The 27,241-nt window shown below is 41.5% G+C and overlaps 1 protein-coding gene and 1 pseudogene across 1 annotated transcript; both read right to left on the bottom strand.

Annotated features, from left to right (window-relative positions):
- Positions 1-815: 815 nt before the first annotated feature.
- Positions 816-3,173, bottom strand: LOC116221733 (annotated as a pseudogene).
- A 22,027-nt stretch (positions 3,174-25,200) lies between these two features.
- LOC105899834 (olfactory receptor 51I2-like) lies at positions 25,201-26,239 on the bottom strand. Its single transcript, XM_012827051.2, has one exon. It carries the CDS (start codon positions 26,134-26,136, stop codon positions 25,201-25,203), a length of 936 nt encoding a protein of 311 aa, XP_012682505.2. The 5' UTR covers positions 26,137-26,239.
- Positions 26,240-27,241: the final 1,002 nt, after the last annotated feature.

Here is a 27,241-nt window from a genome sequence, read left to right as displayed (position 1 = left end):
ATGCTCTCTCCCCATTTTATCCACTTTTAATTTGTGTATGTATCATGTATATACCATCTTATGTTTATATGTACATTTGCCACAAGCAAGCTTATTCTTATACGTGTATGAATTCATCTGTCATGTTTCTGATTCTCTCCCCTCCCTTCCCTTCTGCCAGCCCCCCTCCTTTTTCAATCTCTAACCCCCAGCCTTGAATTTCAAACTGCCATAGAGATATATTACAAATACATATAAGTTGATTTCAATGACCAATAATACACCAAGTAGGCCTAATGTCCGACAAGCGCACTCGACTTTCCCCCTTTTGGCAAACGTATGAAACTAACACCTGGCCTGATATTGAATGCAATTTTGATTTTCATGTAGTGCTTGAGGTTAAGCCCCTTGGCGCTTTAAAGAAAGTGTACAGAGCTGACTCTCAGTAAAATCAAATGACAATGGATCGAAATAAAATGATGCAGGATCTAGTCTTGACTCTTTTCCTAGCTATTGATGAAGACAAAACAGAATCTGTATAGGAAGACAAGGAGAGGACTGGCTAACAGTATGTGCCATAAGTGAAATACCATGGCAGAAGAAGAAAGGTGGGTATACATAGTATAGCAAATTAGATAGGTATGACAAATCCTGCATTTTGTCACCCTCATCTTTCCCTTAAGAATGCCATTACATTTAATGAATCTTATTATTTTAGTTTATCTTCTTAATATTTTTCTATGAACATGAAAAGAGTTTGTAGCTGTGGTAGTAAAGTACAGTATCTTAATCATATCAATCTAACACAAACATATACAAGCAGAGCAGTTTTATCATTAAGAAGTCATTGATATTTTGGTGGATGTTAAGAGAAGCAAGATTCTTCTGTGTATTTCTGGAAAATTTAAACCATAAACAAGGGGATTTAAAACCGGCGGTATAATAAGGAATTCCAGAGATAGGATCACAGCCACCACATCTGGAAGTTCATAACGACTAAAAATGATTTCACAAAATGCAGCTATTGAGTAATTGACAAAAGTCACAATGTGTGGAAGACATGTGTGCAAGGCTTTTCTTTTGAACTCTGAGGAGCTCCTTTGACAAATAACAAGAATTTTAATATAGGAATACAAAATAAAAAACAATGGAAGAAAAACTGTTCCTACCGTGTTGATAATTCCAACTATCTTGTGTTCAAACTACACTGAACAACAAAGTTGAACAACAGACCAGTTACTACAATACAGTTTTCTTAACTCGTTACTAGGGTTGGGTACCGAGAACCGGTACCAATATGGAACCGGTTCCAATACAACCGGTACCTACCCGGACCGAAATGCAACGCAGATTTCGGTGCCTGAGCCAATTGAACACGGTTGCTAGGCAGATTCTGCGGGGCACATGTAAAACTGCCCCAGCTCCCAATGTAAACTTTGTCCTGTGTCGCTCACGCTCATTGGTGTTTTCATAGCAACAGTCTTATGACAGTGAAGAGCATGCAGCATTTCACAGAGCAAGCACAAACAGAACTAGCCATCAACCTTTTAACAGAGAAAATACCGAAAGGCAAACGGTCAAAAGTGTGGCTGTATTTCGCACAAAAATATTCAAACATCGCGACGTGCAGCAAATGCAACAAAACAATTGCGTGAAAAGAGGGGAGAGAAGGCAAGAGTCAACGGCAGATCAGCAACCGAAGACTGAAAAATATGATGACAGCTACACTTAGCCTACGGTAGTCTCTTAAAGGGGCAGTACACATTTTCTCGTACTCAGTGTGTTCAAGTAACAAGATTAACTATAAACAAGATAGAAAAGATAGGTATAAACCAATCATAAAATGGTGAAATTTCATGAAATAAATGCAAACAAAAGAATACATTTTTGACTCCAAAGGCAAATATGCTCATATTTTTGCAAAATAAGTTTGAAGCTGTTTTTTTTATTTATTTATATTTATTTAAGTATACTATAAACTGTTGTTTACAGTTAATATAATGTTCATAGTTTGAAGTTAAAAAGTGTGAAGCTGTAGTTTGAAGCCAAGTGTTTTGTATGTATTTATATTTATAATATACTTTAAACAGTTAATATATTGTTCAATTTGAAGAAAAAATTGCCTTGGCAATAAAAAAAGCCTTTCTTTAATGTCGTCAATCGGTTCAGGCACCGGTATCGTTTTAAAAGTATCGGTTTAGCACCGGTATTGGAAAAAACCCAAACGATACCCATCCCTACATATCTGTGTGTACAGGCCTCATCGACACCATCGGAGAGGGTTTTCTTCTCCTGTGCAGGTCATGCGATTAGTCAGGAAAGGTGTCGCATTTTGCTGGAGAAGGCAAATATGCTGATATTTCTACAAAAGAATTGCTGAAGTATTGACGCTGTAGTGTGTGTGTTTTGTATTTATTTAAGTATAGTCTAAACTTTTGTTAACAGTTCATATATTATTTAAGTTTTAAGTTAAAAAGTGTTTTGTATTCATTTATATATATAATCTACTTTTAAACAGTTCATATATTTGGCAATAAAAAAAGCCTTTCTTAAATGTCGTCAATCGTCATTTTTTTATTTTTTATTCAATAAAAGTATCGGTTCCGGCACCGTTTAGGCACCGGTATCGTTTTAAAAGTATCGGTTATGTACCGGTATCGGATAAAAACCAAACGATACCCATCCCTACTCGTTACCACATAAAGGTAACTGAAAGGCTAGGCTAACATTGGAACCAACTACACACAATGGATATAGAAAAGCAACAGCAACCATGATGGCAAGTGTCCTTGTCGTCATGATACTGTGATATTTCAGGGGTTCACAAATTGCTACATGCCGATCATAAGCCATTAGTGTAAGAATAGTAAATTCATATGACGCATATGTGTAGATGACTAAAATCTGGACGAGATAGGACGAGATACTGCATGAGTGTCTAAGAGAAGATCAGCTAACATCTTTGGAAGCAAACCAGTGGAACCATGAAGAGAGTTGACTGACAGACAAGCAATTAATATATACATAGGCTGATGTAACGCTCTTTCAAGAAATATGACCAGTAAAATCAGTGTATTCATAGAAAGAATAACAAGGTATAATATCAATACCAAGGTGAAATAAATGTATCTGAAATTCTTCTGATCTTTGTACATAGTGAGATAAAAGTAGAATGGGTGAGATCCATTTTCCATGATCCTCTTGCCCTAGCTGATCACTGGTGTTGACGATACTTGATAGAAAGGCTGAGATAAAATGCAGTATCAACAACTGATCAGAACACTCTGTAAATATGTGTTGTTGTTTTCTTTTCCAAAAAGTATACATCCTAATTCTTCATATGTTTCAAATCCAAATTAACACTTCATTCCTCTCTAGGTAGAGTATGCCAAGAGGCCAAGAGAGAGCCATGTGTAATTGTTAATATTTTCTACTTTCAGAATGATTTCAACTATCACTATTTGTGTAAGAGAGGAGCATTCCAGTTCTTCTGGCAGAATCTGTATCTAATCACTGTTACTTACATGGGATGTAGTAGTAGAATGTCCTCACCTGTCTGTGCTCACATGAAATGTGTGGCTGTGCCCTCTTGCACAGACTTAAATAGTTTGTCTCTCCTGCTGTTTCCTAACAGCAGCACAAATTGGGTCTCATGCATCATACTGTAGTCATTTTCTTTAGTGCCACTAGATGGTGCTAATAGTAAGCTACGTTACAGCGAAATAAACAGCCACCACTTTTAATTCATTCCTGGTCTGGTCCAGTCAAAGCAATCTAAACAATCAGGCGATCTGAAGCAATAACAATTATCTTTATTCTTTGACAGTTCATAAAAGGAGCTCACGTCGGTCCACCCACAACACACAACTTTCTGTACACACTAGAAGTCTGAATAAATAGCACATCACACATGAAATAAGTTAGAGGAAGACACACCAATTAATAGATCTAACACTCCAAGTCAATAAATCTGACGTAAAAGACTACCACACTTCTCAAGCAATAAATACCATGAAGAAAAATATGCTACACTTCTTTTACAGAAATGTGACAAAGATCAGGCTACAAGTGCATACAACAGCTGCGCCGCGGGCGTAGCAAAACGGTCGCGTAACGACACAGACAAACAATGTATAGAGTTATTAAAAGCGGACTCCCCCGTCTCGCTGAAAAGCAGTCCACAAATCTGGTTTGCACGCTCATAAGGGTAATCCTGCTGGCGTCCACCTACGCTTTCCTGGCTACCTTTGCAGAGTCTCATTAGTTTCAGGTGTGTGAACGCAGCCATTGCTGCCAATTAACGACCGCAGCAATCAGTGTTGTGTGTCCTGTCAGGCAGCATTCACACCTACGCGTTGGAATGCGTTCTGCCAACGGATGGCGGAGGAGGAGTCTGGCGCGTGGGGTTCTGTTGACACCAGAGACGTTATAGTGAGATTGACAGGTCAACAAACCAATCACGCCTCTAGCAAGCTGCTTACCTTGAAAGCAGTAGCATGCTAACATTAGGTAGGGTGCTCACACCTCGCAAATCCTATCAGACGTATTTTTCAGTTACAATAAAGGGGTTTTTACATTGTAGTGTCTATTTCTCGGTAACTTTTAAAAAATCTAAGCAAAAAAAAGTCAAACAGTTTGGTCGGCATCTTTTTTTTTAGCTTGCCGCTTTTTAGACGTGAGCATATACGGGATCTGATTGGCTAGCGCCTGTGCTGTCAGTTATGCATGAAAGGCAATTTGATTGGCTGACGCATGCATTGCCTCACGAAAAGTTGAACATTCTTCAACTCTTGCCGCAAGCAAAGCATGAAACGCAACGCACGGGAACCCAACGGAGCCACAATTCAGTTCGGCAAAGGATGACGTCACCCCATTCAAAGTGAATGGGGATCCGTCAACCCTGACGGATCAACGCATTCCAACGCGTAGGTGTGAATTCTGTGTCGCAGTCAATCGCTCCATTTTCACTACACTACTCCCCCTTCAGAGAAACTCGTCCCTGAGTCCCGGCGAAGACATGACATAGTTCCATGACCAAACAGGGGGTCTTCGAATTTGCTCCGGCTGACCCAGGCTTATCCAGCAAGTCAAGCCCACTACCAGCTGGCAGGAGGATTACTTGTTTTAGTGTAGCTGTACTGATTTCAAGATAAATTGCCTAGTATGTAGACTAATTTCAAGATGATGGTGCTAGCATCTGCTGAATATAAGCACCTTTTTCTACATTTTGAAAAAATAATTCTTAAATATTTTGGGTATATAGGCAAATGTACTTGTTTTAGTGTAGCTGTACTGATTTCAAGATAAATTGCCTAGCATGTAGACTCATTTCAAGATGATGGTGCTAGCATCTGCTGAATATAAGCACCTTTTTCTACATATTGAGAAAATTATTTTTAAATATTTTGGGTACATAGGCAAATGTACTTGTTTTTGTGTAGCTGTATTGATTTCAAGATACATTCCCTAGCATGTAGCCTCATTTTAAGATGATGGTGCTAGCATTTGCTGAATATAAGCACGTTTTCCAACATATTGAGAAAATTTAATATTTTGACAAATGTACTTGTTTTTAGTCTGGCCACACTAGTTTTAAGATATATTTGGGTTCTTTGAGGCTAGATATTTTTACTTGTTTTACAAACTCTTGGTAAGTCAAATCTTCCTGTTCTGTTGGCAGATATTTTAGCTTATTTTAAGTGATATATGCCCCATTTTTGTACTTTTTTTTCTTGTTTTTGAAGGCCGATTTTTTGCAGTGTACTGCCTTATAATTATGGCAATTCTAGTTTCAAGCATTAACGTGCTCAGAACCAGTAATAAAATCTCAGTAACAAGTAATAAAACCTCATTAAGATAATTAATGACTGAAATGCTTGAAGCAAGTGAAATGCATAACATAACATAAAAAAATGCCTGGTTAGAAGAAATATCTTGTCAGACAAAAAACAAGCATATATTGCCTTGATTTAGGATATTTCACTTTTTGCAGTGCAGAGTTGCTGGAACAATTTAGACTCAAAACTCTGACCCTGGTCGGAGTGCAAAATTCTGGGAGTGCCATAACGACAACGACTGGTCTACCAGTACCTTGGCTAATGTCTCTGCTTCTTGGTTAGGGATTGCATAAGCCTCTGTCCACTTTGAGAAATAATCTCCCAACACCATGTACTTATTCTCACGTTTTGTTTCAGGCAGAGGGCCCAAGATGTTAACTGCAATTCTTTCGTAAGGGTGAGAGGTAACAGAGGGGGCAAGGGGTGCCCGAGGTGTTGGTCCCGCCTCTTTGTGAGCTCCGCACTCAGCACATTCCTGGCACCATTTTTTAACCTCTGTAAACCATCCTGGCCAATAGAAACACTCTTTACCCTTCCCTTGGAGCTTTTGCACACCTAAATGAGCCGCCACTGCGGCATTATGCAGCTGCAGAGCACCATAGACACCAAGGACTGGGGCAAGACTATTTGGGTCTTTGCAGACAACACCGGTTTTGGAGGTAACACCCGGACAAGTCTCCGTCCCTGTACCTGTAACTAGTCCCAGACACGGCCATACTTTTTCAAGGAAGGATAAGTGTCCCACACACCCCATTTGTCCCCCCGGTTGACTTTTCAATGTGATCAGGACTTTCAAATTAGGGTCATTATGCTGAGCTCTTGTTACCATGTCATGCTTTACCAGGGAAGGCCCTACCAATTCAACTGCCTCTGCTGAGCCTCCCCTTATCCCTCCTCTGTATTGCTTGGTTCTAGTACACAGACCTGCGATGAGTTGGTTACACCCAAGGAGTCATCCAGGCGCTCTACTTGGTCTCCTATATATGCTGGAAGCCTTGACAGCGCATCAGCGTTAGCATGGTCTTTGCCAGGCCGGTGGATGATCTTGTATTGAAATGCAGCTAGCCACCGTGCAAGCTGTCCCACAAGGCCTTGAAAGTTATGCAGCCATTGTAGAGAGTTGTGATCTGTTCTCAGGAGAAACTCTTTACCAAGCAAGTAGTGCTTGAGAAATGTTTTTAAAACAACTACACTCAGGAGTTATTTCTTAGTTGTTGCATATTTACGCTCTTGTTTAGTCAGGGCCCTACTTGCATAAGCCACCACCCTCTTTCGACAGGACCGCCCCAATGCCCGCATCACTCGCATCTGTGTCCAAAATAAAACTTCTCTGTGTATCAGGGTATGCAAGAATAGGTGCAGAAGTAGAGAGGCTTTTAACTTGTCAAATGCCTTCTGGCAGCTTTCATCTCAATATAATCGTCTGCCCTTCTCTGTCAACCTATGTAATGGCCTAGCCCACTCGTCAAATCCCTTCACAAACAGTCTATAATATGATGCTAACCCCAAAAAGCACTTCCGTTCCGTGCTTCATGGAGACGTGGCTGTGTGGTTCGATACCGGACTCTGCGTTGCAGTTGGCAGGCTTCCAACTTTTCAGAGCGGCCTGCCACACAGAACTTTCCGGCAAGACGAAAAGTGGAGGAATCTGTTTCTATACTAACAGTGATTCAACAGCACTGTTCTCCTGATCTGGAATATTTTTTCATCAAATGCAAACCCTTCTACTCCCCCCGTGAGTTTGTTTCATTCATTCATTCTGGTAGGTGTTTACATTCCACCGCGGGCCAACGTCCAAGAGGAACAGCGCATGCTCGCCGATTAGATACTGTGTGAGGAACAGACTAACCCGGACTCCTTAGTTATTGTCCTCTGTGACTTTAACAAAGGAAATGTCACCCGCGAACTCCCCAAATACTGACAATTTATTAAATGCCCGACCAGAGAGGAGAACATTCTGGATCACTGTTACACCACAGTAAGTAGTGCCTATCGCGCTGTTCCCTGGGCTGCACTGGGACACTCGGACCACATCATGGTCCATCTGATTCCAGAAACTAAAGCTCTGTAAACCTGTTGTGAGGACATCAAAGCAGTGGACCAGTGAAGCTGTGGCGGACCTTCAGGCGTGCTTGGACTGTACCGATTGGGAGGGACTGCTACCAACAGTCTGGATGAGTACACAGAGGCTGTGACAACTTATATCAGCTTCTGTGAGGACAGCTGTGTTCCATCACGCACCAGGGTGAGTTATAACAATGACAAACCCTGGTTCACAGCCAAACTCAGAAAGTTAAGGTTGGAGAAGGAAGAAGCGTTCAGGACTGGGGACAGAGAGGTTTATAGAGTCGAAATACAGGTTTAGCAAGAAGGTGAGAGAAGCTAAATGACTGTACTCTGTACTCCAACACCAGTTCTCAGCCAATGACTCTGCCTCTGTCTGGAAAGGGCTTAGGCAGATTACAAATTGTGAGTCTAGAGCCACCCATTCCACTACGACTCACGCCTAGCCAACAACTTTAATGAGTTTTGTTTTTTTTAAGATTTGATTTTTGGCTTTTTGCCTTTATTCAGATAGGACAGTGAAGGTTTGGACAGGAAATGAGATTGAGAGAAGAGGTGGGGAGTGGGATCAGGAAATGACAGCGGGTCGGATTCGAACTTGTGTCCCCGTGGGCGTTCAAGCCCGTATATGGTTGGGGCTACTGCTTGCGCCACAGTGCCTTGGATTGAGTTTTACTGTCGCTTTGAAAGACAATAGGACAGTCCTGACACCATCCCCTGTGACACCACCCACCAGCTCCAGCCCATCAACTGCACCTCGCCCACCATAGCGAAGGTCTGTGCCTTTTCCACAACTGCCCACCTCAGAGCCCCCATCCTGGAGAGGGACGTCAATAGACTCTTCAGGAGACAGGACCCCCGCAAAGCAGCAGGGCCACTCTGTCTCTCCATCCATCCTGAAGCACTGTGCTGATCATCTGTCTCCGGTGTTCATAGCCATTTTTAACAACTCACTGGAGACATGCCACGTACCAGCCTGCTTCAAGATCCACCATCATCCCCATCCCCCAAAAACCAAGATCACTGGACTCAATAACTACAGACCCGTTGCCCTGACCTCTGTGGTGATGAAGTCATTTGAGCGCCTTGTGCTGTTCCACCTCAAAGCCATCATTGACCCTGTCCTGGACCCCTTGCAGTTTGCCTAAAGAGCCAACAGGTCTGTAGACAATGCAGTAAACATGGCCCTTCTCTTCATCCTCCAACACCTGTACTCCTCAGGAACCTACGTCAGGATCCTGTTTGTGGACTTAAGCTCTGCCTTCAACACCATCATTCCGGCTCTGCTACAGGACAAGCTCTCCCAGCTGAGTGTGCCTGACTCCACCTGCAGGTGGATCACAGACTTCCTGTCTGACAGGAGGCAACACGTGAGGCTGGGGAAGCATGTCTCTGACTCCTGGACCATAAGCACCGGTTCCCCTCAAGGCTGCGTTCTTTCGCCTATACTCTTCTCCCTGTACAGCAACAGCTGCACCTCCAGTCACCAGTCCATCAAACTCCTTAAGTTTGCGGACGACACCACCCTCAATGGGCTCTTCTCTGGTGGGGATGAGTCCGCCTACAGGTGGGAGATTGAACATCTGGTGACCTGGTGTGGACAGAACAACCTGGAGCTTAACGCTCTGAGAACAGTTGAGATGGTTGTAGATTTCAGAAAGAACCCAGCCCCATCCACCCCCATCACCATGAGAGACTCCCCAGTCGACACTGTGGAGTCCTTCCGCTTCCTGGCACCATCATCTCCCAGGACCTCAAGTGGGAGCTGAACATCAGCTCACTCACCAAAAAAGCTCAACAGAGGATGTACGTCCTGCGGCAGCTAAAGAAGTTCAACCTGCCAAAGACAATGATGGTGCACTTCTACACCTGCATCATTGAATCCATCCTCACCTCCTCCATCACCATCTGGTACGCTGCTGCCACTGCCAATGTCAAAGGCAGACTGCAGCGTATCATTCGTTCTGCTGAGAAGGTGATTGGCTGCAATCTGCCATCTCTACAGGACCTGTACGCCTCCCGGGGCCTCATTTATAGAATGTTGCGTAGAAGCCATCCTCCATTTGATTTGGAGACATTTTCTGAAAAGATCGTAAGTGTTATTCAGAGAAAACGAACGTACGCACAAAAAAACATGTGTACGCCAATCCTTCTGTTATAAATCACAAATGATCGTGGAATGGTGCTCAACTGAATCTCCGCCCCCTAAAACCGCCCCTACTTAATCAAATTAACATATTCTCAATGCACAAATTGAGCGCATTCTCAATGCACAAACTCTCTGTGACTGTGACAATGGCAAGCAAGAAAGAAACATGTAAAAAGAAGAATTATAGTGAGGCTGAAATCGACGTTCTGCTGATGGAAGAGCAGATGCGGGCCAAAACATTGTTCGAAAGCCTGTCTGGTGGCGTAATGGCAAAAGCAAAGTATGTGACATGGTAGTAGACACGTCTCCGAAGCACCAGCGGCCGCACCTGCGGCACGAACAGCACCAGAAGCCGCATCTGCACCAGCATCTGGGCCTCGCTGGCCATCACCAGAGGTATAAAAAGTACTGAAATGTTGTACTCAAGTAAAAGTACAATTACTTTGGTGAAATTTTACTTAAGTACAAGTAAAATTACCCATCTAAAAATCTACTCAAGTAAAAGTAAAAAGTAGTTCATTTCAAATGTACTTTAAGTAAAAGTTACTTAGTTACTTTCAACAACTTGATCGGGGCCGCTCCTATATAGTGCAAAAAAGGACAAGGGGTCATAAATCCAATACAAAAACTAGTTATTTTTAATTAAAGGAAATCTTTAGAAATATAAGTGCAATGACATTAAACATATCAAACATTAAACTGTCAACACAACATTTAAGAACTTTTGGGAGGACATGTCAAGACATGAACCACATGACAGCTAAAATAAAAAAGTTAAAATGCCGCTGCCCCACTATATTAAAACTTTTGTTACTTTACTTGTGTCCACCTTTAAAGCATTAGTCTACCAACTTCTTGTTGAGTTTGGGCAGCAGCTGATTTTCAAGGTGTGTAGAGTTCATCCAGGCTCGCTTTGCAGTGAACAGCAATCCAGCACAGCCGAAGAGTCACTCGCAGGCGGCCGAGGTAGGTAGGCCAGTATTGAGTTTCAGGGACAGTTTTTTGATATTCTGAAAGGAGTTCAGCAGAACCATATCGACTGAGACACAGGCTAGGTTCCCTTCTAACTCCCCTGTACCTTCTGGACTTCATTGAGGAAAATAAATCATCTTCATCTGATGAATGTTGTCCAACTTGCTTCAGCCTCTACCATCCGGTCAAGATGTTGTCTGACATAGACTAGACCTGTAGAATGACAAACCTGTAGAATGACAAACAACATTTCTGACAATTAAGTATTGAGCTGCCATCAAGAGTGCATCTTAACACAGAAAAAGCTATAAATAGCTACTTGAGATGACAGACCTACAGTATATATACAGAATGATAACATTATTTTCTATTTCTACATGCATCACAATTCATAATCCTAAATTCTTGCTAACAGAGACCCCTGAGCATGAACATGAAAGACGTGCACGTTGCAAAGCCACCACTTATTGTTATCAATATCTGACTAAACATCGTGATAAATTCGAGATAACGACACACATTGACATTGACTTGTCCAACTGTCTGACAACGATGGTGTGCGCATTCACATCGTTCCTGTTTCAGGGCATGGGAGGCAGCCAAATGATTAGCCTAATATCAGTTTATGCGGTGTATCTTATTGCTGATGACTGATCTGCAGTTTTTAACACAATATGAGAGACTGAACATAATAATGCTATGACCTGAAACGAATGGAAGACAGGAATGGAATTATTATTAGTCTATTGGATGACGGCTGTTAACAGAAGGATGGACACAAGGGGTGTACACGAGTGTATAGCTAGCCTAGCTAGCTAGTCGACGTTAGCATACTCAGGGCGGTTGCAAGTGCTAGCCAAAATCAGGCTACAAGTGCCATGACACGCATATTTTGCTTATTGTAGCAAAGCTAACTAAACAACAAAAACGCTGTCTGAACTACTAATGGAAAGGGACAAATACTGTACTTACCAACACATGCTTGCGCAGATTTGAAGATCAATTTTTATAAGCAGAAAGTTCTGTCTGGCGGGGCAGGCACAGCTTACACAGCATTATATAGCTGTTGCCTCTTTTAGGTTGGAAGGCAAACTGCTTGCTGAGATGTGGCCACGGGTTTTCTTCATCTTCTTTAATTTGAACTTGCGGAAAGTTCGGTGTCTCCGCTTGTTGGTCGTCCGCACTATCATCTTCCTCCATCTCTATCTCTCGTGACTTGACACCGGCGGCTCTATAACCTCTATGCACTGCAGCATCCAACACTGCAGTGAGAATTGTCATGCGCGATTCCCGGCTTTCGGTTTCCTTTCTTGAACTATGTTTTTTTTTACTCAGTAACGGATGTAATTTCCAATGTAGCGAAGTACAATACTTCAGTCAAAATCTACTTAAGTAAAAGTAAAATTACCGATTTCAAAAACTACTAAAAAAAAACTACTTACAAAGTACACAAAAAAACTACTCAATTACAGTAACGTGAGTAAATGTAATTCGTTACTTTACACCTCTGGCCATCACCAGCTCCCACTTCCACCCATCATGGATCCTTCAGACACAAAGGGACTTGAAGGAGTCTGTTAGTGAGGTTGTTGCCAAACTCTGTCCGCTATTGAGGGTTCTTTGAACAAACGTGCCTAAATAAAACATTCTGAAGAAAATGTGAACATGTGTGCATTTATTCTTATCAACATTATTTACCTGTTGGTATAGTTGGTGAATCAGCTCCCGTCTTCTCAGCACAGTGATGTGCGTGTTCCAGCCAGCTGGGATAGGAGGGTGGTCATCTTGGTCCATGCGCATTTCCTCTTCTCCTAGCTCTATGCCATGGCTTAGACATATGTTGTGTAGCACACAACAGGCAAGGATGATCTGGCAAACCTTTTCGGGGTCATATAGCAGTCTCCCTCCCGATACATCCAAACATCGCCACCTTGGCTTGGGAACCCTGTTTTACGCAGGAAATCCTCTTTCACATTTCGCTGTTCCTGGTCACTGTATGGAAATCTAATAAATTGCGGACATAGAGGGATAATACCGCGAAGAACATCGGGCAAAATTCTGCTTAATGATGACTGGGATATACCCGACTGGTCTCCATATTCTTGTTGGAACGTTCCTGTAGCCAGAAACCCAGGAACAGACAAAACCTGAACCTGAACGAGTATGGCCTGTTTGCATCTGGTTCGTCTCTGTAGATGAGGGCCCATTTGGGCACAAAGCTCTAACAGAGCTGTTATTGGCAAGCGGTGCTGTCATGGCAAAAAGTGACCGGGTGCAAAAAAGAGCCCGGGTGACGTAATATTGTCTTCTAAATGACTCTTGAGTGACAGTTGCTATACCAACGCTAGCATTACGTCACCCGGACACTACCTAACCCGGGCACTTTTTGGCTATCAGTCAGTCTCAGTCTCAATAGTCGTTCGAAAGCCATCAGCTACTTTTTAGTTGCTTAATATTGTGCCTTAGCTATGAAGTATTCCGTTTTAGCTACACATGCCGGTATCCTGTAAGTAAGCAGATTTTTGCAACAGGTTTAGCCTTCCGTTGTGCTCTATAGTTAAAGGTAGTAGTAGTAGTAGTCCTTTTATTGTTACAGCACAAGTACACAAGTACCAGCAACATAGCCTGTCGCATTGTAAACTAGCGAAAATGCCAATCCACCCGTCCATACATATACACTAGGGGTGTAAATCTCTCATGACAAAGACGATCCGATTCGTATCTCGATACATGGGCACGATACGATACAAGAAAAGATGCATGTTGATAAAAACGATTCAGTACGATTCGATACGATACGATTCGATGCGATGCGATGCAGTTCAATAATTGAAAACACTGAGTTGTGAGGAAACAATGGACCTCATTCTCGAACATTTTCTTAAGTGTCTTAGTAAATATCTTCTTACCAACCTCAGAAAAGATCTCCGCTGGATTTATGAACGCCTGGAAATGTGTTCTTAATTGAAAGCGCTTTCTCATGCACCTGAACTTGCATACAGAAACGCCCTGCCAGCTCCTTATATGAGCATGCTATTGCAACATGTGCACACTCCACAGGCAACGCGAAAGCAACTTCAGAGACTGATCAAAATCATTTCAAAGCAAGCACCAGTAAACCCAGACCTAATTTCACCAGGGAAGAGGTGGAGGTAGCCTACTGTTGCAGAATGTAGATGTGTCCATTCTATTCCACTATGTCTATATCCACGCGATTGAGTTTAGTGCTTAATTATTTATTCACTGCCATTTGCAGTGTTCATATTGTGCTTATTTATTTATTCACTGCCGTTAGCAGTGTTCATATTGTAACAAATCACGGAACTGCGGAATATTTATTATGGCTTTTTATTATACACTAAAAACAACACAATTTCGAAATGGCACGGGCTTTATGCCCTGGTACAAGTTATCACGAACAGACTGTGCTACCGTCACACACCTGTATAAACTCCGTCCCAACACAGAACAACGACATGCAATTAGAACAGTAAGGAACATTGTTAGGGAACATCGTTGAGCACTAGTGCATCACATAGAGAAAATTATGCGCCCGCCGCACGGCATTATGGGGCGACTATGCCGGCACGTTAATAAAGTGCTTTTTTTTATGTTAGGACATCATGATGGCTCGGTCTCGGAATCATGACTATAAATGATTAATTGTTGATAATTGTTAATGATACAAATATTCTCCTATTTATTATTATTATAATTATTTAAATCCGGGGATGTCTGTAGAAACACGCAATCAACAACGATTTATCTTCCCTGGCTAAAGTAGCTAGCATAGCATAGGCCATTGAAATGGATAGGGTAGCTAGCATAGCATTGGCCATTGAAATCATAATATACATGTCTATGATTGAAATGACTAGCGTAGCTAGTTGTAATCTGTCATTCTCTGGTCTTGGCGTTATTTGTGAGAATACAGCCTGATTGGCCAAAGCCCGCATAGCATAAACCAATGACAGGCTGTCATTGTTCTGACTGAGATCAAATGCAACAGGTCAGTGAGTGTTTTGTGTTTTGCGTAGCAAAAAAACGGAGAGACAAACGCTTGTGAACCGATTCATAACTTTTAAATCGGGCAAAGACCGGTTCATGTCATTTTAATAACGATATGGGACTTCACGCATCGATGTAGTCGTATCTTACACGCTAAAAATCTTTACACCCCTAATATACACATATGATCACAGACCCGCCTGTCACACTGGGGGTATGAAGCAGGCGAAGGCGTGGGATGGGGGTCATAGGGTGGTGAATGCATATCTGTAATATGTTCGTGTGTATGTATGCATGTAGAAAGTTTGTGTATGAGTAGGCCTGGATTGTCACCTTCCCCTAGGCCCAATCAAACAGATTCTCAGTTCACAAGATTGCCGTTGCCATGTAGACAGCCTTGAAAAGGTCCTGGACAGAGACAACAATCCACAGGTGTCTGTGGAAAGGGGGAAGGGAATGCAAGAGAGTCTCACTGCAGCGATCTTCAGGGGAGTTGTTGTTCCAGCAACGACCTTGGCCAAGGCCCATGGATATGTTATCCATATCGCGGTTAATAGCCGCCAGGATGTTATCCATATCGCGGTGTATAGCCACAGTCTGAGTGCCAACAGCTCTGCCCAGCGCTTCAATCATGTCGGGCAGCCTTAGGGGGCTTTTGACAGGTGGTTTTGTGTTTTCCCTGTTTTGTGAAAATGTAATTGTGGGTGCCGTCGGATATGTCTATTAATCGCAACACATTAAGGACCTTCTTAAAGCAGCCAACAGAGGAATTGCTAATCGCTAACGAGATGCTAGCGGAGAAACCTGTGAAATGCTAGCGTTGATATAGCAACTGTCACTCAAGAGTCGTTCAGAAGCCAATGTTACGTCACCCGGGCTCTTTTTTGCGCCCGGTCACTTTTTGCCATGACAGTACCAGCTTATCAGCTATACATCATCCTGTGTCAAAAAGTCTGCGCGATCACGAAAAAGCCTTTCTCTCCTTATTACGCGGTTGGCAATATCCTCTAACAGCGCCAATGCAGCCATATCTCCTTCTGAAAACTAAGCCACTATCAGACTTTGTATAGGCTATAGATTGAACGAAATGTTTTACACACGTTTTTGTCCTAAGGACAGTGCTGTGGATTGATGCTATTTCAATTATTCTAATTGTTTAATTGATTTTATTGAGCGAAACATTAATTTGGCCTTTCACCATTAGCCCTAATGGTGACGTGGTGGTGACGATGATGATGATGAAATTGCGTGTCGGCGCTCTGAGAGTTCCGAATTCCTGCAGTACTCCAGGATTGCCACAAGGAAATATACTTACGCGATATAGAACCTGACGTAGAGATACGTCTTTTTCCACGTCTAAGATGGTTTTTATAAATCTGTACTTTGACGTGGATTGATCGCAAGAACACACTAAGATCAAATCTGTGCGTAAGTACGTTTTATAAATGAGGGCCCAGGACCCTGAGGCGGGCAGGTAAGATTGTGGCTGACCCCTTCCTCCCTGGACACAAACTCTTTGAGGTACTTCCCTCCGGCAGGGGGCTGCAGTCCATCAGGACCAGAACCTCACGCCACAAGACCAGCTTCTTCCCGGCTGCAGTTGGCCTCATCAACAAGGCCCGGGACCCCCCCCCCCCCCCCCCTGACATGGACTCTTATCCCGCCCCTACGCCTCAAGTCTCAAGATCTGACTCATGTGTTACGTTAACACACATTACCTTGCACATTGCATTCTTGTTTTGCACATTCCTGCATAGACTGCACAGCTCCTCCACTTCATATTCTGTAAACATAAACTTACTTGGCAATAAAAACAATTCTGGCAGCATTTCTCACCAAGATTTATTACAGCCCCAAACTAAATAAGAAGTCAGTACCAAGTAATATCTCATGCAAAGGAATATCAGCTGTAGCAGCAACCAGTGTAAGTGAGTTGAATTGACACACAGTCGACCACTTCCCAAGGATTTTCATTTGACCCCCATTAGCAACAGACATAGCCCCTGAATAGGGCAACAGGTCCGACCCACCATTAGTGGCCTGAAACTAAAACTCTCTACGGAGAGTAGGGCACCAGTATCTACCAGCAGTTTACAGTCTACACCCCCGACTTTAGCCGTAAGAACACCCCAATACCCTGGAACCCAAAAGAAGCACTAATTTGCAGGCCAGATGAAAAACCAGGGAGGGGAGTAAGCATTTGGCCCTCTTTACTCACTTTCTCTAGTTTCCCTGTAAGTAGGGGCAATCTTTCCTCACATGCCAATTACACCCATATTCCCAACATGCATCAGTACAATTTGTAGGAGCCCAGCTAGGCGTCTGTGTTCCCGTTCTAGGTGCTCTAGCTATAGCGATATTGTTGGTTCAAGAAGCAGAAAGTTTATCAACACTAACTTTTAATGTTCTTACTTTTTGGTGCCGTCTCTGTAACAAAATAGTAATTTGGGAGTCTTGAGTAGTGTCAGACACACCACGAATTTTGGCATCTGCTGCTCCCATTTGGCTGTGTTCTAAATCTCGGATGAGCTCCAATTCTGACACCAAAGTGATGGCAGCCTCTAACATGACTGGTTTGGCACTACGGAGCTGAATACGCAATTCACCTGCCCCGTAAAGCATTGCCAAAGTCTCTCGCCGATTCTGATGATAGCCTCCTATCTGGCACTGGCACGATTCCAATCCTCAGTCTCACAAGGGTCAAAACATTTATTTAGTGCTGCCTTCAACTTTGTGTAACTACTTATGTCATCTACAGTCAAGCCACAATACACTTCCCTGGCCTTCCCAGATAATAAAAGGGACATAAATCTTAATTTCAAATCATTATTCCAATTTTTAATGTAACCCTCTGTCTCGCTATCCAACAGGCCGCTGCATCTCTGCGTTGTGAGTCTGTTGGTTTATGTTGGCGGGTGGTTGGGCGGACAAAGGAATCGGTGATGAAGTGGTTTGAAATGGTGGTGAGATTTATTCTCCTGCACAGCATCTATAGCATTGATCGCGGACATCCATTCATTCATTTCATACATTTCAATGCTAGTGCTAACACATTCCAGTACCCAGTAACTATTTACATGTTCTCTTTATTAGTCATAATAACAAAGAACATTTTGCACATTTTAAAGTTCAATGCATCAATCTGGTGAACTTTGACAACAAAATTATGAGGCTAGATCTAGGAAGAACTTTGTGCTGTTGTAAACAATTTTGTTCTCAGGTAACAGTTTAATCATAAACATTCCTGTGTTGAATGTTGCACGGGCGCAGGCCAACCCAACCAAAAAATGATCTCATTCTGAAAACAAACTGAAGTAGGAGAGTGGTAAGTTTGTTCAGTTGCAGTGAAGCGCCCGGCAGTAGAAAACGGGTCAGTGCTTCAGATTACATACACATAGGGACGTGTGGTCAGGGGAGGCAGAGCCTCATGAAAAGTAAAAGTCATCATGAAAAGTAAAAAACAAATAATGATCAAATAAAATAAATATTAATATGTATCTACTGATCTGTGCTTTAAATTAAATTTTTGTATGATTCCGATCATTTTTATAATCAAAATCGCTGAATTTGACCATGTCCTGTTCAAACAGAGAGGCGACTCGCGAGGTGAGGCAGCGACGAGCTGCGCCTCATCTCAGATTGTGCAATCCCTCACACACTGGGTTGAGCGCATGCCTTTTGCTTTTTCATTGTTTGTCATCACTGAAATATTTGTAGACACTTTTATTATGTCGTTTGTATCCATAGAATAGGTAATGTAATGTATTTCACGTATGTGAAGAAGCTATTTAGTCTTGCTGATCTGTGATAAAACAACAGTGAAAAAGCACACAGGGGAGGCAAACCTAACCTCTGCCTCAATGAAGGACGTGCGAGAGCCTGGAAAATGGACTTCCAATCCAGTGAAGTGATAAATACATAATGGGAGGCCTATGCCAGAGCTAAAAGGTTTGCTTCAAACGACAGGACAGAAGATAACTTTAGCAGCTAAACTCCGGACCAAACTCGGCTGACGGCCATGTCTTTTATTTAAATGTACATATTTCGGCGTTTTCACGCTTAGATTTTTCAAAAGTTACAGAGAAAAAGACAATGTACTATCCAATAACACCGTTATTGTAAACAGCAAAAATGGTTGATGTGATTTGCGAGGCATCTGTCAGCCAACTGTCTGACTTTAGCATGTTAGCCTACGTTAGATAGCACAACGTTCTTGCAGCGTACCAACGTCACACGTTACCGTAAATGCCATCTTAACTAGGCAGCTCGAAACCAACGCTTTCACCGAAAGACATGTAATACACCTGTCTATCACGGCATCGAGGCAGCTACCTTCCATTTCGAACAGACCCGAAGACTCAAAAAAAAAAGCGTGCCTGTCATGGTGACATGGCTTGGCCAAACGAACAAGCTTGAAAAAAATATTCATGACATCTTGCGTTCGCAGATTACTTGAAAGGTGACGAGTTTGCACCCCTGTACATTAACATCTGCCGCCCACTCAAATTGTTGAGACCAATCAGACCATTCACGATTCTGGCCAGTAAATGTTTGGGGCATGAAAACTGGGTGAACAACCCTATCCGTTAAGCCACCATCAGCCCCCTGTACTGCGGCATGACTAGATCCCTGATTAGAGTTTTCAGAGCGCTCCATTCTTTTACAAGTGAGTTAATTTGTCAGTTCTAGAATCCCACCGCTGCTGCCAATGTAGTAATTTTCTTTAGTGCCACTACTACATTACAGTTACCAGCAAAATAAACTGCCACCACCTTTAATTCAATCCCGGTCTGGTCCGGTCAAAGCACTCCAAACAATCAGGCGATCAGAAGCAATAACAATTATCTTTATTCTTTGACAATTTTTAAAAGGATGTATAGGATAATCCCTATACATACCCATATTAACTTGGGAGAATGGGATGATTAATGTTGAGGCTAGATAATAGATAATAGGCTAGATAATACCCTTATAAAAACCCTTCCAAATTTTTGTTTTATGTATAATTAGTAAACCTATACCAAGAATACTGCAGTTGTTGAAGATTACATATCGATGTGATATATGCTATATGCTGTATATATTAATGTTATTGTTATCCTATGGGCTACACTATAATCAAGAATGAATTAATTTATTGGGGAAAGAAAAAACTTTTCCGAGGAACATGTTGATTAAAAGTGTGTAAAAGTTATAGGAAAGTTCAAGATGCCCACACAACAACAAATGTGAAGCTCACTTTACCTAGAAAGCAGTACTGTGCAACTGTGTGAAAATAACTAGTGGCCAAGCTAGTAACTTTCAAAGTGTTCAGCCACTAGAACTAAAGTTGGCCTACAGTCGGACATTGGGGCATCAGATGCGCCATGAAATATATTTTTGCTGCTTCAGAGTCGTATGTATATGGTGGCATTCAGATCGAACGTGGTCCGCGATGTGTAGCTGTGTACTTTGGATTAGCATCCAGTCTTGCCTGCAGTGTCGGTGAGTAGTGTAGCAGAAGTATTGTGTGTTGAGAGTTGTGTGTAAAAATATTAGTGCGTAGTGAGATTTGAAAATATGTAAAGAAACCTGCAAATATATCAGATTTGTAAAAGTGTAAAACAATCTCTAAATGTGTACTGAGATTTGTAAACGCGTAGACGAATGTGTAAACAAATCTTTACGTGTGTACATAGATATTTATGGCTGAAAAGTTTTTATTGGACATTATTATTTGTAACCCACAGAAGACAATCCACAAATGTGGACCATGATCCACATCACATGTATGTTTTTATTTGTGTTGGAGTTCCCCAAGGCTCCGTGCTTGGACTCTTGCTCTTCTCTTTGTATATGCTACCCTTAGGTGCTACTATAAGGAAGAATGACATTAACTTCCATTGCAGTACTGATGGCACCCAACTCTACCTACCCTCGAAACTTTGTGATGTTCACATAGAATTACTAACTACATTCTTTGGTCCGATCGAAAACGAGTTTGAGGATTACTGAAATACGGATGATTCCATTCAACTTGTGGAGCGGTGAAAAGTGCGGTATTTTTTTTTTTCTATTTTTTGTGTACATTGCAATGGATTGCTATTTTGTTTTTGAGGAAGATTGTTTTTTGGATTACGTTTACACAGGGGATTTTTCTTGATTACTAAAAGAAATCGAGGAAGCAGGCTGACACTGCAGCCTGTCGGAACTCTGGGTTCACGTTGGGACTTTAAATACTTTTTTCAGTATATATCCAGTATGTTTTTATTGGCCTAAAGGCGCTAATACAGATCTCCTGATTTAAATTCTAAATAGCGAATGGTAACAAGTTCTTTTTTGATCAAGATAGGTTATAACAAATTCTGACGAAATTAAACAACTACCTAAGATAGAAGCCAACTACCCACACTCAATGGCATCTCATTGACATCCAGCACTAGCCTTTAAAAATCTCTGTGTAATCATCAACCAAGACCTCTTACTTGACTCACACATAAAACAGATCTCAAAGACATTATTTTTTCATCTACGCAATATTGCAAAAAAATCAAAAGGTTGTATCCCTACAAGATACAGAAAAAGTAATCCATGCTTTTATTACGCTGCGACTAGACAGCAATCCTCTTCTGTCCGGATGTAGCAACAACTTTATAAAGAGCCTTCAACTAAAACAGAATGCTGCTGCTCTGACACTTACTAGAACTTAAACAATATGAACATATCCAGGGGCGGACTGGGGGGAAAAAGTGGCCCGGGAGTTACTGTCAGACCGGCCCACTCAATACACGCTGCACGGCCCACTCAGTACACGGCGCGTTGCCCACTCAATACACTGCGCGTTGCCCATTCAATGCATTGCACGTATAGACCAGTCAGTGGCCTACTTATGATTACAAAGAAATTACATCATATATGTTTTTTTTTAATAACATTTGGATTCCACCAATTTGCCTGGGTGGACACATGGAATAAAATGATACTGGCTATTGTAACACTCCAAGGTAGGTATAGGTTGCTAGATGAATAGGCTTAACTCTGGGCTAGTATCAGATGGTTATACGTATAACTACAGAACATTAAGGAATGAATATCCACACAATAAAGAAACTGGAATCAGAGGGTAGAATTAGTATGAACTATATTGTAGAAATGAACAGAATAGAACATACGATGGGGTGTGAACATCAGTGGTATCAGTAGTATTGCATGCTGTGTGTGTGATTGTGTGTGTGTGTAGGGGTGTTGAAGGTGCATAACAAAACAATAAGTTAAGTAACAGAACCTAAACCAACTCTGCTGGCCCGGGCGCATTATAGTCACATGATAATAAAAAACAATATCATTATACTCATGTGTTAGTATGACCTCACTATCTAATCTAGATAACATATTAACATGGTTTATGTTAGTGTTGTGTGTAACACAGTGATTTTAGCATAACAAGCTAGCTGGTTAGAAATTATAAGATTGCCCTCTTTACAACTACCACCATGGATAGCTTGCTCATCGATTGTAAACAAGTGACAACGGCTAACGTGTTAAAGTAGATCATCTCGATGATGACAATAGCGCCAGCTTGCTTATTTTACCAGATCATAACGGTCTCAATTTTGGACATTTATCTACCTAACGTTAGCTAGGCTAGTTGGTAGTGAACGTTACCTCATCTGTGAAAAGCAAGCTAACATTGGCCAAGTCAACGTCACAATTTACCTTGTATCACTGTCACTGTCACGCGAAATAACAGTCATAAATGGCCCAGAGTTTTCCTAAATGCAATTCCTCAAAACTACCAGATGCCCCACGGGCCGCTCCGTGTTAAGAAGGGCTGACGGCACACGTCACTACGGTTGCGTGCCCTGGCGGGTCGTATATGCAAATCCAGGTGCGTTTAATTTAAGAATCCTCATCCTCAATCCGCACAGCTGAGAACACTTCGGCTGTGTAAGAACCCATTTTCAGGTGTTCATTAATAAGGTGGAGATCGTTTCTTACGTTGAATTTCTGAAGTCCGTAGGAACACATTTCAGAAGACACTTCAGAACATTTTCGAAAAATAGGCACCATGAGTGTGAATACAGATCGCGAGGAGGAGTATAAAAATCAGTCAGTGATTTTCAGGCTATAGTTAATAGAGGAACTTATACGTGTTCTGAGAAGTATGGAAAATAGTTGTAAGTGCCGGCGGTGAAAGTGGGAGGGCCGGTTGATTATAGACGTGGGCCGGTATTTTGGACCATCCCAACCTCGTCGGCCCACCGGGGATTCCCCCGGTATCCCCGATGGCCAGTCCGCCCCTGAACATATCTCACTTGTACTTGCCTTTCTGCACTGGCTCCCTGTCAAAAGTAGAATTAATTAAGTGCTCCTTCTAACATACAAATCTCTAAACGGCTTAGCTCCAAATTACCTCAAGGAATTAGTTGTCCCCTACTGCCCACGAACACCACTTCGTTTTCAGAGTGAAGGTCTCCTTGTAATTCCAGGCATATCATAAAAAACCAAAATAGGAGGCAGAGCCTCCTGCTATCAAGTCCCCTGATAGATATAATTGTGAAAATCCAGTATGTACGTATGTGTGTTAATCATATGCCTTTGTGTGACATGGCTTTTCTGTCTCTGTGTGTCTTTGAATCTTAAGAACTGACGTTCCTATCTCTGTATTTGTGCTTAAGAATGTATCTTCTGTGTGTGCGTAAGTGAGGGCTAATGAGAATAACTAGTAATACTTCTTTTCTACCATGCTGATAAATACGTTTCAGAAAGCATAGCAAGATGACCTCGGACATGGGAAACAGCAGTGGCAACAGTGGGCTACAGACAGCACATGTTGTACTGTGTAGAAGGCCCTTTATGGATCCTGGGTACAGCATGTGGCGTGTATTGCAACTGTCGCCAGCCAGTTGTGCACTGTTGTTGTATCCTGACACTCTTGCTATCATTGTATAACTAAAATTTCAATGCACCATGTCAGCCAACATAACTAAACATAATTCATCAAAACTACAGTATGTTGCACATGTTTGTCACATTGATGTTTACTAACCAAACCTTTTCTCTCTTCAATTCAATTGTATTTATATAGCTCCAAAACAATACAATTGTCTCAAGGTGCTTTACAGAGCCCAGGGCCTGAACCCCCTTAGATCAATCTCTCTTATAGGGCATGACACCTGCCTGCAAATGCTGATTGCTGTGAAAACATTGTTCCTCATCACCATAACCATTGAGTACATATATGCATATTGATGGAGATAATTTCCAAACACTGTTAATGACTTAAGAATATAATAATCAAGTGCCTTGTATTATTAATTACCTTATATGAATCATGTACTTATGTAAGCAGGAACATGGCTTTTCTGTGTTTCTGCGTGTGTGTAACTTAGAATATTAGGTGCCACTTAGTCTGCATTTGTACAAGAGCATGTTTAGACCAGAAGTGATAAGAGGGTTCGAACTGTGCTTCTTCCGACCTTGCAAAACTTCCATCCTTGTCTCGGACTTCGGAAATCCACCACGTGGTTATCCCTGCTGAACACTCAACTTCTGTCTATATAAACCTTGTGCGATGTGTTTATCATTGCTTCGCTTTCAGCCTTGTGCTGGGAGTGAGCCCGATTGCAATTGTTGTTTGTCTAATAAATATACTTATATGCAGCTCCGGATTCCTGAGGTAACTAGGGTGAATTTTCACCTATCACCTATTAGGCAGCCTTTATCGCTTTCTTCCCCTCCTAGTTTCATTTGAGACTCTCATATTTAGAATCACTTTAAGTGGCAAATGTATGAAACTAACACTAGGCCTGATATTGAATGCAATTTTGATTTTCATGTCGTGCGTGTCGAGGTTAAGCTACTTGAAGCTTGAAAGAAAGTGTACAGAGCTGGATCGACATAAAATGATGCAGCCTCTAGCCTTGACTGTTTTCCTAGCTATTGATGAGGACAAAACAGAATCTGTATAGGAAGACAAGGAGAGAACTGGCTAACAGTACGTGCCATTAGTAAAATACCATGGCATAAGAAGAAAGGTGGGTATACATAGTATAACAAATTAGATAGGTATGACAAATCCTGCATTATTTTAGTTTATCTTAATATTTTTCTATGAACATGAAAAGATGCCAGCAGTTTCTAGCTGTGGTAGTAAAGTACAGAATCTTAACCATATGAATCTAACACAAGCATACAAACAGAGCAGTTTTATCATTTAGAAGTCATTGATATTTTGGTGGATGTTAAGAGAAGCAAGATTCTTCTGTGTATTTCTGGAAAATTAAACCCATAAACAAGGGGATTTAAAACCGGCGGTATAATAAGGAATTCCAGAGATAGGATCACAGCCACCACATCTGGAAGTTCATAACGACTAAAAATGATTTCACAGAAAACAGCTATTGAGTAATTTACAAAAGTCACAATGTGTGGAAGACATGTGTGCAAGGCTTTTCTTTTGAACTCTGAGGAGCTCCTTTGACAAATAACAAGAATTTTAATATAGGAATACAAAATAAAAAACAATGGAAGAAAAACTGTTACTACGGTGATGGTAATTCCAACTATATTGTTCATTGTAGTTTGAATACAAGAAAGCTGAACAACAGACCAGTTACTACAATACAGTTTTCTTAACTCGTTACCACATAAAGGTAACTGAAAGGCTAGGCTAACATTGGAACCAATTGCACACAATGGATATAGAAAAGCAACAGCAACCATGATGGCAAGTGTCCTTGTCGTCATGATACTGTGATATTTCAGGGGTTCACAAATTGCTACATGCCGATCATAAGCCATTAGTGTTAAAATAGTAAATTCATACGCCCCGTATGTGAGGATTACTAAAGTCTGTATGAAACATGCAGGACGAGATACTGCATGAGTGTCTAAGAGAAGATCAGCTAACATCTTTGGAAGCAAACCAGTGGAACCATAAAGAGAGTTGACTGACAGACAAGCAATTAATATATACATAGGCTGATGTAACGCTCTTTCAAGAAATATGACCAGTATAATCAGTGTATTCATAGAAAGAATAACAAGGTATAATATCAATACCAAGGTGAAATAAATGTATCTGAAATTCTTCTGATCTTTGTACATAGTGAGATAAAAGTAGAATGGGTGAGATCCATTTTCCATGATCCTCTTGCCCTAGCTGATCACTGGTGTTGATGATACTTGATAGAAAAGCTAAGATAAAAATGCAGCATCAACAACTGATACAATCTGTAAATATAGTTGTTGTTGTTTTCTTTTTCCAAAAAGTATACATCTTAACTCTTCACATGTTTAAAATCCAAATAAATACTTCATTCATCTCTAGGTAGAGTATTTCAAGAGATAGCCATGTGTAATTGTTAATATTTTCTACCTTTAGAATGATTTCAACTATCACTATTTGTGTAAGAAACATTCCATTTCTTTTGGCAGAATCCGTAACTAATCACTGTTACTTACATGGGATGTAGTAGTAGAATGTCCTCACCTGTCTGTGCTCACATGAAATGTGTGGCTGAGCCCTCTTGCACAGACTGAAATGGTTTATGTAGTCTGAGTATAACATCAGAAGTCTCTCGTGCTGTTTCCTAACAAGCAGCACAAATTGGGTCTCATGCATGATACTGTACTGTAATATTCTTTAGTGCCACTAGATGGCGTTTATAGTAAGGTACGTTACAGTGACCAGTGAAATAAACTGCCACCCCCTTTAATTCAATCCCGGTCTGGTCTGGTCAAAGCACTCCAAACAATCAGGCGATCTGTAGCAATAACAATTATCTTTATTCTTTGACAATTCATAAAAGGAGCTCACTTCGGTCAACCCGCAACACACAACTTTCTGTACACACTAGAAGTCTGAATAAATAGCACATCACACGTGAAATGAGTTAGAGGAAGACACATCAATTCATAGATCTAACACTCCAAGTCAATAAATCTGACGTAGAAGACTACCACACCTCTCAAGTAATAAATACGATGAAGAAAAATATGCAACACTTCTTTTACACAAACGTGACGAAGATCAGGCTACAAGTGCATACAACAGCTGCGCCGCGGCTGTAGCCAAACGATCGCGTAACGACAAACATAAACAATGAATAGAGTTATTAAAAGCTGACTCCCCCGTCTCTGGCCACAAGTCTCTGGTTTGCACGCTCTTAAAGTGGCATTATGCAGTAATTGTACATCAGGATTAGGGTTAGGATAAGCAGTTTTACCTTAAAATAACAGCTTTAAAAAA

Source organism: Clupea harengus, chromosome 9 (assembly GCF_900700415.2).
Source record: "Clupea harengus chromosome 9, Ch_v2.0.2, whole genome shotgun sequence".
In the NCBI taxonomy this organism is placed as follows: domain Eukaryota; kingdom Metazoa; phylum Chordata; class Actinopteri; order Clupeiformes; family Clupeidae; genus Clupea; species Clupea harengus.
This window is presented reverse-complemented; position numbering and strand designations above follow the sequence as displayed.

Bases quoted from the DNA above. Each gene is read 5' to 3' on its own strand.
- LOC105899834 (XM_012827051.2), bottom strand. From the start codon at position 26,136: ATGGAAAATGGATCTCACCCATTCTACTTTTATCTCACTATGTACAAA.